This window comes from Parambassis ranga, chromosome 12, assembly GCF_900634625.1.
Source record: "Parambassis ranga chromosome 12, fParRan2.1, whole genome shotgun sequence".
NCBI classification, from domain to species: Eukaryota; Metazoa; Chordata; class Actinopteri; family Ambassidae; genus Parambassis; species Parambassis ranga.
In genome coordinates, this window is record NC_041032.1 from 16,227,457 (window position 1) to 16,240,027 (window position 12,571).

Consider the following 12,571-nt stretch of genomic DNA (forward strand, 5'->3'; position numbering starts at 1 on the left):
AAGACACCAGAGAGATGAACGAACACACAGCAGGCGTTAACCAATCAGGTCGCTGCTCACAAACCTACAACATGATGTCATTGACCACTGGAAGCTCCGCCCAGTGTGCTGACTGCTCAGACACGCTGCTGTTTTGACACAAGCACAGTAACATGCTAACAACCAAGCTAGCTAAACCACTCAGACTTTGGCATGTTGTTCAGGGTGCTCCCAGTAGAGGGAGCTACTTCAATGGAAAGCTGCAGTGTTTGTTGTTGCAGTTCCACAAGTGGCCACCAGAGGCTGACTCCAAAAGTGAGTCACTCCCCACAGACCTCCATGTTTAAACTTTACAGCAGAAATAAACATGTTAACAGCACTCTGATCCAGGTTTGGTTCTGACCAAGTCCAGTCAGGAAGTGCTGTCAGTTCTGTCCAATCAGAGTCCAGTCAGGAAGTGCTGTCAGTTCTGTCCAATCAGAGTCCAGTCAGGAAGTGCTGTCAGTTCTGTCCAATCAGAGTCCAGTCAGGAAGTGCTGTCAGTTCTGACCAATCAGAGTCCAGTCAGGAAGTGCTGTCAGTTCTGTCCAATCAGAGTCCAGTCAGGAAGTGCTGTCAGTTCTGTGTCTGTTGCTTCATGAAGACTTTTCTGCTTTGATCAGTTTGTTTCAGTCAAAGTGACTTTATGCTCATATTGTCCTCACAGAGACACAACAGTCCTCTACACACATGCTAGCTGCTACATGCTAGCTGCTACATGCTAGCTGCTACATGCTAGCTGTCAGAGCCTCAGCAGCTGCAGCGTTTAAGACTAAAGACTAAACGTGCTTAATAAAATGGTGAAAAATCAAAGGAAGCAGAGAGGTGCTGCTGCATTGTGGGAAGTGTAGGACTGTGTCTCTGGCTGGGGACGCGTCGTCTGTGCTGTTTGAGTTGTTATTTGTGGGTGTTACTCCGCAGAGAGCACATTCATCACTGTAGCTGCTGACGGGCATCAGAAGAGAATAATACACTCTCCAAGAATAACGCTCGGCCGCGCTCCTGCAACAAACCGATTGGGAAACAGTTTATATGGTTGAGCAACAGGATTTATCGGCCATTAATCATACGAGCTGCCCACAGGGAGGAAGGCAGCAGCTCGTCTTCACCCAGAGAAGCAAACAAAGGAGCATGAGTCACTGAGAAGAACACAGAGGAGGGAAGGTAGCATGGAAGGTAGAGAGGGACGCACAGCTGCACCAGGCTGGGCAGGCAGGAAAATGAGTGAGAGAGGATGGTGTGAAGAAGGAGCCCACAGATGATGCCATCTGCTCTGCTGAGTTGGTCATGCCTGGCTGCAGCAGCACCTGCCTCACACAGACACACACACACACGCACACACACACACTCACAGACACACACACACACACACTCACAGACACACACACACACACACACTCCCTGACAGCCTGCAGACAAGGAGCCGTGCTTCCTTCACTTCCTGGGGGCATTAACCCTAAACCTGATCTCACACCAAGTCCAGTCCCTCACATTTAATCCTGATGGGTTCAGAAAGGAAGTCAAGTCTCTGCGCGCACACACACACACACACACACACACACACACCAGGTTTACACACCAGATGTCATCTGAGTCTTAAACCAGCTGCAGCTGCTGCAGGAGTCTGGACGCACCTTTTTAATAAGCAGACAGGTGTCTGTGTGTGTGTGTGTGTGTGTGAGAGTGTGTGTGTGATCACACACTGCCCCGTCAAGGTCACTGCTGAATGCATTTGACAGGCACTTACACTAATATTTCATGTGAGTAAAGCCTGGTGATTTACTTCTATCTGACTTTGTTTTAAACTCAGTTGTTTCCAATCAGGCTTTTTATTTAACTCTTTAATAACTCTGCACAGGTTTACTTTTAATAGACGGATGTTGTTGGAGCGTGCTCAGTGAAAACACTTCCTCATTAGTAGTCAAACCTTTAATGTAACAAATTTAAAAAACATTCAGTCAAACTTCACAGGATCACTTTTAATGAGACTGTGTGTACATGTTAGATGTGTGTGTGTGTGTGTGTGTGTGTGTGTGTGTGTGTGTGTGCAGAGATGAGATTGCTAAACTACAGGCTCATCTCCTCTGAGGTCACAGTTGATTGGTCGGTTCGATAGCTGCTCTGCTTTCAGTTTCAGGTCGCTTCAACCGCTGACCCCGACTGCAGTTTAAGCGGCAGCGCAAAGATAACATCGACCAGTGTCTGTGTGTGTCTGTGTGTGTGTGTGTGTGTTGGCACCCATCAGTTCTCACAAAGGAAATCATTAAATCACTGCAGTGTGCTTACACAGAGCTCGAATCTGAGAGGCAGACACATCTGAGGTCAGAGTTTTCACCCGCGTTCAGTTAGACCTCGATAATTAAAGCAGGAAACACCCTGCTACAAGAGGTTAGCATGTTAGCTTCAGACGATAGCATTAGCATGAAGTCACAACAAACTGTGATCAAGGCAGAAAAGTCTTCATGAAGCAACAGACACAGAACTGACAGCACTTCCTGACTGGACTCTGATTGGACAGAACTGACAGCACTTCCTGACTGGACTCTGATTGGACAGAACTGACAGCACTTCCTGACTGGACTCTGATTGGACAGAACTGACAGCACTTCCTGACTGGACTCTGATTGGTCAGAACCACACCTGGTAGTGTGCTGTTAACATGTTTTTATTTCTGTGGTCTGTGGGGAGTGACTCATGTTTGGCCTCAGCCTCTGGTGGCCACTGGAGGAACTGCAGTGTTTGTCTCCATGTCTCAGCCTCTGGAGCTGCTGCCTGCTGTGTGTCGCCTCATACTTAAACTGACAAACATCACAATATACTGAGAAACAGTCACCTCAGAAAGCGCCCCTGATTTTTTTAACGCCCTGTGTGCAGAGAGCCGCTGCCAGAGCTCTCAGATGGACGCTGGCGAGGGAAAGATGAGTCTGGACACCTGCTGGGATGACTGAGCCTCACATTTCACATCAGTGATTACGCTTTATGAATGTGTTTGTCATAGCAACAAGCTGGTCTGCAGCGTGAGGAGCACTCCTGTCCTGACACTGAGTAAGAGCGTCTCCTGGTATGTGGTCCAATAAATGAGGCGTGCAGGTGGAGTGTGACCGTGTGTGAACGATGAGGCAGATGAGACACACACACACACACACACACACTCTGGAGTGGTTGAAAGTAGTGCGTCTTTGCTGCCACAGCTACTCCCTGGATGTGAAACATTTAATCCTCACAGGGATTAAATGTCCTCAAAACGAAGAGGAGGAAGAGGAGAATATTCCAAAGTCAGGACAGACTCACTTCTCCTCGGCGCTGCCTGCGAGTCAGATGAGGGCTTAGGGCTAAGATTAGGACGGGATTAAGAGGAAATGTCAGAGAGGGAATGAATACAGTCAATGAAGTTCTTAACAAGTATGCAGCAGTAATACAAATGTGTGTGTGTGTGTGTGTGTGTGAGCACTCGCAGCCACAAGTCATTGAAACTCTGCTCACACTCCGCCTGCCTCCAGTTAGCAGCAGGAGGAGGGAAGATGGGAGGGGGAGGAGGGGGGAGTGATGGAGGAGAGGGACGCCGGAGGAAACAGCTCCATCACTCCACAGGACCCAACCCTGGGCTGCGTTTAGACCTCCTGGACCAGGAGCGGAGTGTGAGCGGAACCAGGCAGCGCTGCAGCTTCCACATCCACGGACAAACAACCCAAATCTATGAGCAACACAACACACAACGAATCAGGAGAGAAACACTCCTCGGGGAAAATTTAACGGAAGAATATTCATAAATATTAATAAATAAATCAAAAAGCATGAGAAAAAAATCACTAAACCCTCAAATCTGAGAGAAACTAAAAAAATGTGAGAAATAAAAAAGTCATTTCAGAAATCTTCTCATGACTGAACCGCCCTGACCTTCTCTCAGCTGCAGCTGTGTGTGTCTGTGTGTGTGTGTGTGTGTGTGTGTGTGTGTTGCTGTGCTTTTAATGCATGAATAAAACAGAAGCTGGATGTATCTCACCTGCTTTTAGTGTGAACATTGTGTGTTTCTGTTTCTGTGTGTGACCCAAAAAACAAAATAATGAATAATAAACCGGGGTCAGCGGCGACAGAAGAAGCCGGACTCTGTCAGGAGTCGCTCCAGCAGGGGTTAATGTGTGTGTGTGTCTTTGTTTCCCTCGGTGAGCTCAGATATGAATGTTTTATTGACAGTAGAGAACAGGACGTGTCTCTAAGAGCTCGGGTGGACCCTCCCGCTCTCCCAGCTGTCCATTATGGTCTTTATATAGCAGCCAGGAGAAGCAGCAACACACGGCTCCGATCAATCAGAGCTGACCTTCCCGCCGATCAATGACCCGCTGTGTTTCCAGAATGCCCAGCAGCTGCCTTTATGATTACATGATCAGAGGACGGAGCTGGCTGGGTGGAATTGATCAGAGTTTAGCAGGTGTCTGTGAGGAGAGGACGGATCAAACCTTTGTCTCAGCACAGACCGAGAGCCACAGACACCGTGAGGACATCCAGGAGACGGCCCGTCGATGCTGATTTATGCAATGAGCATATTGAGCCACATACAGGACACGTCTGGGGACAATAAGAGAAACCTTCCCCTGAGACGCCTCGTCCTGCAGGCTCCTCTGTTGTCTGGGTGAGAAATGAAGACAGAAACCCACATGGGTGCGTCTCATCTATCTTTCAGGCTCACGTTGTCCCCCCGTCAGGCTCACTGAGCTCGCTGCCATTTCCTCTGACAGTTAGTGTGTCTCCGAGTCGTCCTGAGATCATCATCTGTCACAGACTTTCTCTCTCTGCCTGGTTTCTGCAGTAAAGACGTCGGGATATAAACACATTCATGAACTCTGGTCAGGAACAAAGAACCACCTGACGCTTCAGGAACCTCCTTCAGGCGTCCCCCATGAGGCTGTGGACACAGAGCGTGTCCCTCTGAAGGAGGACAGACGACAGTCCAGACAGGAAGGAAGGAATGACAGCCTGAAACAGGACGGACTTCATGACTCTTGATGGACGCAGTCAGAGTTTGTTCATTTTCATGCAGTCCAAGCGGAAGTTTCAGGGCTGTGGGGGAGCAGAGACCTCCTCCAGCTGCTCCATCAGCTCAGAGGGAAAATCAACCCCCATCTGAGCTTGTTTTGGCCCACAGAGGCAGCTAGCTGTTCTCTGAACCATGAAGTCCTGCACGTCCCACAGAGTCTTCATGCTGCTTTGTGGTTCCTGTAGAGGAACAGCAGATCCTCTCTGAGCCTCTCACACCTCCCACCCTCCCGTCCAGTCAGTTAGGCCCCGTTCACACTGGAGAAAGTCAGTCCAGCTAGAGTAGCATTGAATCCAGATATTCTTTAAGCTGGATATGTTCAGACCTATTCTTAAACCTGGCTATCACACATGTGTCCGCGCTCAATCCAGCTTAACCCGGCTTCTTTGTTGTCCTCCAAACCACTAGGTTGCGCCTCGTAATATACTGAGTCCATTCAGGCTGCGGTAGGAACGCGTGTGCACATGCGTCGTGTTTTTTGTCCCGTGTCGCTCGTTCTTTCGCAGTTTATTCATTTGTAGCCCTGTGGAAAATAAACTCGTCGTAGTTCGACGGTTGTTTACATACGACTCTGTCCCCGTGAACAGGAAGTATCACGTTGCTAGCGGAATTCTCTAGCTGCATTTGCGTTCAGACCTGAGCCAGATGTAAGCCAATCCGGCTAGATCCACCTCCGAGAGGGGGACTGAAATCAGTCCAGATATATCCAGACACGGCCCGAATCCTGCTCTAGCCGGACTGATTTCTCCAGTGTGAACGGGGCCTTAGCCTGCGACCAGAGGCCGGAGAAAGTCCTGGTTTGAAGAGGAGCGTGTTGCTGTGTCCTCAGACTCACGGCCACTTTGACAGGATGGACCAGGGTCATAAAGTGATGGATGAAGCCATCAGAGGTCTCTGCTGGTTGATCTTTACTCTGTGGAGGACTGAGCGGAGGCCTGCAGGGCGGCCATCACTCTGCAAACCATCAATCTAACAAACCGAATGGAAGCGTGCGGCCGGCTCAGAGGAGCGGCGTGCTCGGCCTTCTCTCTGACGCTTTCCTCTAAGCTAGCTTTTTTTAGCGCCTCTGCATCTAAAGTTCAGAGCCTGACTGGCAGCGAGTCTGCAGCCTTAAATTCCTCCAACACCAGAACTGCTGGAGCGTGACTTTCTGTAAAGCTCCGAGGAGCTTTGCTGGTGTGAGAGCGGACAGGAATCAATCAATCAATGTGTGAGCGGAGCGTGCTGATACGTCACAGCCCGGGCATGCTGGGAGGAGAAGCACCACATCCTCTGCATCCCACAATCCTCGGCTCCCCTCTCCTGTCTCAGACCTGCTCGAGGAGCGACGGAGACAAACACGCCGAGTCGACAGCACGACAGGCGCGGCGGATATCAGCGCGGCGGATTATCACGCACACAGACGCGTCAACAGAGCCACTTCAGTGGGATTCCCGTATCAAAAGGCAGATAGAGGCGGCAGCCGAGCGCCGGCTTAGAGGAAGCTTTGAGGCAAATGGGAAGTGAAATATTAACCTTTGAAAAGCTCGGCTGCAGACACACTCGATTGTGCCAATCTGCTCTGAGTGACTTTGACAAGGCAAAGTGTCAGGGCCAGTTTGTGAGCGTGCAACGCAGTCAGACTGAAAATCCAAATTGTCACTCTAATCCCAGACAGCCGTATCAAATCTCTGCTCGGATCACAATTCATCATGTGCAGCAAACACTGAGTGCAGCAGCCGCATTAAACATAGATTTGTCCTGGAGAGAGGAGGCTTTGCTTTTTTATACAGTTTAGTTTCTTTTATAATTTACTAAAGAAAATAATTGCTGGATGTGACCGGCCTCCAGGGCCTGGATTAGACCTGGGTCCGTCCTCACAGACCTGCACCTGAAAAGCTCCAGGACTGGACTTAAACTGCACACTTTGCCATTATGACAGGACTTTAAGTGACACGTCTGATGATGGGTATGAGTGACAGGCGGATGCCTGAAGCTGCTGTGTGTTCTCTGTCAGACTCCTCCTCTGAGGAAGAGCTGCTTTCTCGGTTGTGTCCGAGAGCTGTTCCCAATTTTGCTCCATCTGCTATCATGCTAGGAGCACGTGCACGCTGCCTCTCTGAACATTAACACCTCGTTGTTTAGGTAAACAGATATTTGGGCAGACGTAGCAACAAAATCTTGTTCAGCAGAGAATGGTCTGAGACCCCGTTCACACATATCCGGGTATTTTAAAAAACAAATATTTGCTTCCCTCCGTTTTCCAAAATGACATCGTGCACACATCATCGTTTTCAAAGTTTCCATTTACATTAACCTGCATAAATACGCCCCCCAAGAGCCGCCATGACTACGCCAGGCCTGTGGGTGGCAGTGTAGGAAGAAGGAGAAAGCCGTGCGAGCCGATCAGAAGCCTCATGGACGCAGTCTGGCTGTCAGAAGTTGTTCCAAAGTTGCTGAACCTGGAGACCTGACATGTCTCTGCTGCTCAGCACAGTAAGAGGAGCTGTATCAAATGCAAACACATAAAAAGTGCTGACACCTGCAGAAATGCAAATGCCCCCCGGAATGCTTCCATCACTGGACTACACAGAAAAGGTCGCACCAACTGACACGCAGACTGACAAAAACTCACTTTTCCTCCGTTCTTGTCAGTTCACATTCAAACGAGAATGAATACGGCGTTTTCCAAAATCTACACTTTGCCGGAGTTCTTAGAAAAGAATCGTTTACAGAGGCGAAAACTCCGTCTCTACAGGGGATCTGTAAAAACTCTTCCTTTTTACAGATCCCCTGTATGAGGAAACAGGGTCTCAGGACACAGTACGGGTGTCTGAAATGTTCTGCAGTTAAGCGACATTACACTCTAACAGCAGCAGCTCGTTACAGCTAATGAAGTGTGGAAACAGGGGAAGTTGTGGTAGAACACACAGCAGCGAGGTCCAGCCACAGGCCGCCGAGCTGCACCAGCAGCGCCGCAAACACCAGCAAACACTCAACAAGCACGACTCTCTACCACAAGCTCAGCCTGCTTTGATCAGGAAGGGATCAGAGCCACACACACACACACACACACAGTGTCCATGGCTTAAAACAGACATACACAAAGTTAAGCTTCAGTTAATTGCTTCCATTGTAGAGAAGTGTCAGCAGCATCTGTGCAATCCTGCAGCCATCCCAGAGAGGATAATCCTGGATGCTGAGACACACACACACACACACACACTTTAAAAAGCTGTGCTGTGTCACGACCTGCTGAGGTGGAGACTTCCTCCTCCTCTTCCTCCTCTTCCTCCCTGAATAATTCACCGTGGTGCTGTTGTCTCTGCTGGGTTTGATGCAGACTGTATGTCAGACTGTGGGACTCTCTGGTCCTAGTGAGTGCAGGGACTAACAGGCAGCTTGTGCAACACACACACCTCCGACCTGCAGCTTCACGTCCTCTGTGCCTCTTGCTCGTCTTGGCTTCATTTCTCAGTCCTGGAGGACGCCACCTCTGTCTGTCCCCGTCAGGAAGCTAACGTTAGCCGTCCAGCTACTCATGAACATCTACAGGTCCATCTACAGACTGCTGATGCTCAGGGCTGTGTCTTATTGTGGGGCAGGCACCAGGCTGGTCCCTCCTCGCTCAGACATTTAAAGGGTTAAATCACCTCAGGCTCTGTGTGAAAACACAGCATCATCTCTTCATTAAGAGCACAGTGAGCTGCAGCGTGCTAATCAGCGGCTCAGGTTCTGGGGAGCTCTCGTGGAAATGAAAGGTTTAACCCCTCCAAGCCCACCTGATGGAAGCGGGGTCACCTCCAACTTCCTGTCTCTGCTGACTCGCCTGTGTGTGTGTGTGTGTACCTCCTTCCTACCTGCAGCGTCAGATTCCACCGCCGCTGATGCAGCTCACAGACAAATTATAATCTCTATAATCTCTGTGGATGTAAACAAACATCCCAAACAGCCTTCTGAAGGTTCCCCCTCTGCGCACAAAAACCGGCCTCATGACTGATCTCTATCTGATAATCTCTGCTGGCAGCAGGAAGCTGCATCACTGGCACAGATTAATCTAATCATTGCTGAATATAATCTGATAATCTGAAAGATGAAACTTCAGGAAATCTGAGAGACGTCCTCCTTCAGATTCCACCTGCACTGTTCTCAGATTCCAACCTTTTACAGGACACATTGATGAGTGGACCCGTTCTCTCATTGATGAGCCTGGCGGTGGATCAGAGCTGTAATCTGTGTGTATGAGCTGCTGCTGCAGTAACAGCTCTGTGCTCCTGCCACTGTTTGATATTCTCCTCCTGCACCGCCGGCTCTTCATCCCTCCCTCTGCTCTGCCTCCTCTCCTCTCATTCGTCGCCTCTTTCTGATGCTTACTTGGCACAATATTCTCCAAAGTTTGGAGCCCGAGGATCCAGTTGTGTAATAAGGATGGGCTTATTCAAGCAGAAGAAACATTCTCCTCCGTCTCTCCCCCTCACTCTCCTCTCCTCTCACTCAGCAGTAATGGGAGGGGGAGAGGAAGGAAGCTGGGAGGCAGAGAGGCACGGATGGTCTTCAGAGGAGAGGATCTATGTTTTATAAATCAAGCGGATGTGCTTATTGACATTAGTACAACAAAAACAAAGGTGGATGGGAGCTCTGCAGGCGCCTCCCAGCTGGAGCGCTGCGATCTCTGCTCAGCTGTCTCTGGAGCAGATTACAGCTCTCACCCCGAGAAACCAAGACCGCGCAGTCATCCAGCCTATCATCACACACAGCCCCTCAATCCCCGCATTAACACACACACACACCAGCAGGCTCAGTGACATTACATCTCTGCTGGGGGAGCTCATTAAGCACAGACACCAACAGTGAGATGAAACCAGTGATGCCAAACATGATACAGTGTGTGTGTGTGTGTGTGTGTGTGCATTGACAGATTGAACATTTGTACATGATCACAGGTAAAGACAGGAGTGACAGGGATTAACAAGGATGAGAAATGACTGATAAACCCACACCAGCATCTGTGTGTGTGTGTGTGTGTGTGTGTAGACACACAGTGGAGCAGTCCTTGGACACTCAGCAGCAGCTCTACCTGCATTATCTCTGATTTTCAAAATAAAAGCCAGAGTGTGTGAGCGATGGATTCTTGTTTCATAAAAAAAACTAACTATAGCGACACATGTTCATTGTTTCCTTATTGATGATCAATAGATCAATATATCCAAGGCCAGTGTGCAAAACAAAAACATGTGAATACTTTCAGAATAAAAGCTCAGAGGTTGCGTTTAGTACAATATTTTCCTCTTTATGCATAAATATAACTAAAGTAAATGGTTTCGTGTTCATATTGATCACTGATCGGCGGCGTGATCAGGGGTGGGCCAGTGCTTTTTCTTGTTACCATGGCAACCCCGAAAACGTAGATATTGGTGATTAGCTTTGTGACGGGGTTAACTGACTTGTTTTCATGGGTTCCAACATTCCCTCCACACAACAAGCCATTAAAACACAGGCGTCTGTCTGAGCAGGGCTTTCATTTTGAAAGGAAAATGTTTGTGCTGTATAGAAGCTACTGGATGAATCAAAGATGGCCGACAGGAAGCGGGCGACTGCAGCATCACTGACGAAGCTTCCAAACAGCAGCAGCTTCTTCATCAGCTCAGCTTCAACTGAACCGGCTCCGTACTGAGGGAGGAACTGTTCAACAAGGCAGCTGAGCAGAAAGCATGACAACGCTGAAACAGCGCCCCCTACCAGCAAACAGAAGTGTAGCTTAGCAAAAGCAACATGGCTGCTTTTCAGACCAGGAACAGAGTGCTCCAACTGGGCCTTAAACAGCCAGACTTCATGCACCTCCCACAGTGTTGCTGAGGTGACGCCTCGCTCAGACGTACGCCGGAAACCAGAGACACCAGGTGTCAGAAATTGCAGTTCCTCCAGTGTCCACTAGAGGCTGCCCCCTGAAGTGACTCAGCCCCCGCAGACCTCCACTCTTTCTGCTGCGCTCTGTCCCACATTAATGACGCTCCACCTCTTTAGTTAAACAGCAGTGTGGTGGAGTCACACCGGGGGGCGGAGCCACGGAGCGTTCGGCCATCTTTACTCAGATGGGGTTTAAGAAACCAGGAATAAACAGCAGCTCCATGTGTCCATGTTTCTTTTGGACCTATTGATCCACCCCCACCTCTTTGCTCTGTGAGTCTGCAATGATATGATCTGACCACTAGAGGGCGCTGACACTGTCGACACAAACACTGCAGGAGGAACCTGAAGGATCTGTGGCAGCAAACTGAACACGTGTCACTGAGAGAGCGAACAGCGGCCAGGATAACCCTGAAGACACGAGCAAGGTCACACACACACACACACACACACACACACACACACACACAGGCAGCGTGACGTGACCGCTAACTTTCCTCACTCAGACTGGAGGAATCCCCGCTGTCTCCCATTGCGCGTGGAAAACCGCACTGCTCACTGACAGGTGAAGTCTCCCTCTCTCTCTCTCCCTCCCTCTCTCTCTCTGCCTGATGGAGGCTTCCCACGCACACGAGTGGGCTCCAGTCCACATGAACTCCCCGCTTCTCCTCTTTGTCAGGATGTTGTGCCAAACTGGTTGGAACAGCTCGCACAGTAAACAGCGTTTATTTCAGGACTTCAAAGGAACACACACACACACGCACAGACACACACACACACCTCCCACGAGTCGCGGGTGGAGATGTCTCCAAAACAAGACAGGGATGCCCAGAAAGACGAGTTGTGTCTGTTGCGCAGGTTGTCGTCCTGCCTGAGGCCAGAGACAAAGAAAAACAACACACACACACACACACACACACACACACACGTGAGACTGTACCTCCTGTCGACGCGCTGCTCCACAGCAGTCCGAGCCACAGCAAGGTGCTGCGGAGCCGGACCGAGCAGGCGGCCGGTGGCATGGCGACAAAAGCCGGTCCAAAGAGAGGGTGTAGGCAGCAGGGGTGTGTGTGTGTGTGTGTGCGCGCGCGCGCCGGGCTGCGGTCCGTCGGTCAGGCTGGAGCCGGTAACGTGGCGTGAGGATCAGCGCAGCATCCTGATGCGCGCAGCTCCTCCTGCTTTCTGCCTCCGATCTGCTCCTCCGCGGACTCTCCTCTCTCTCTCTCTGACACACACACCACACACACTCAGCCTCTCTTTCTCTCCTCTCTCACCCCCGCCCACCCCCACTCTCTCTCTCTCTCTCTCTCTCTCCACACACAGACACACAATCTGACCTTAATGATAATGAAACTTTTGCTCAGAGTGTGTGAGTATGTGTGTCAGGGTGACAGTTGTGGGCTGCAGTAAGACCAGGACACACTTACATAAGATGGAGAGAGAGAGGGAGGGAGAGAGAGGGTGAGGGAGAGGAGAGAGAGAGAGAGGGGGGGGGGAGAGGGTGAGGGAGGGAGAGAGAGAGGGTGAGGGAGGGAGAGAGAGAGAGAGAGAGAGAGTGAGGGAGGGAGAGAGAGAGAGAGGGTGAGGGAGGGAGAGAGAGGGTGAGGGAGAGGAGAGAGAGGGGGTGAGGGA

At 50.2% G+C, this 12,571-nt stretch overlaps 1 protein-coding gene across 1 annotated transcript in view; it reads right to left on the minus strand.

Moving 5' to 3' along the window:
* myo18b (myosin XVIIIB) overlaps positions 1-12,571 on the minus strand; it is a 42,156-nt gene that overhangs the window by 8,531 nt on the left and 21,054 nt on the right. Inside the window, exons 40-41 of the mRNA XM_028418525.1 lie at positions 12,149-12,152; positions 9,152-9,175 (exon numbers count right to left, since the gene is read on the minus strand). Of these exons, the coding sequence (XP_028274326.1) occupies positions 9,152-9,175; positions 12,149-12,152 (28 nt within the window). The remainder of the gene's footprint in view (positions 1-9,151; positions 9,176-12,148; positions 12,153-12,571) is intronic.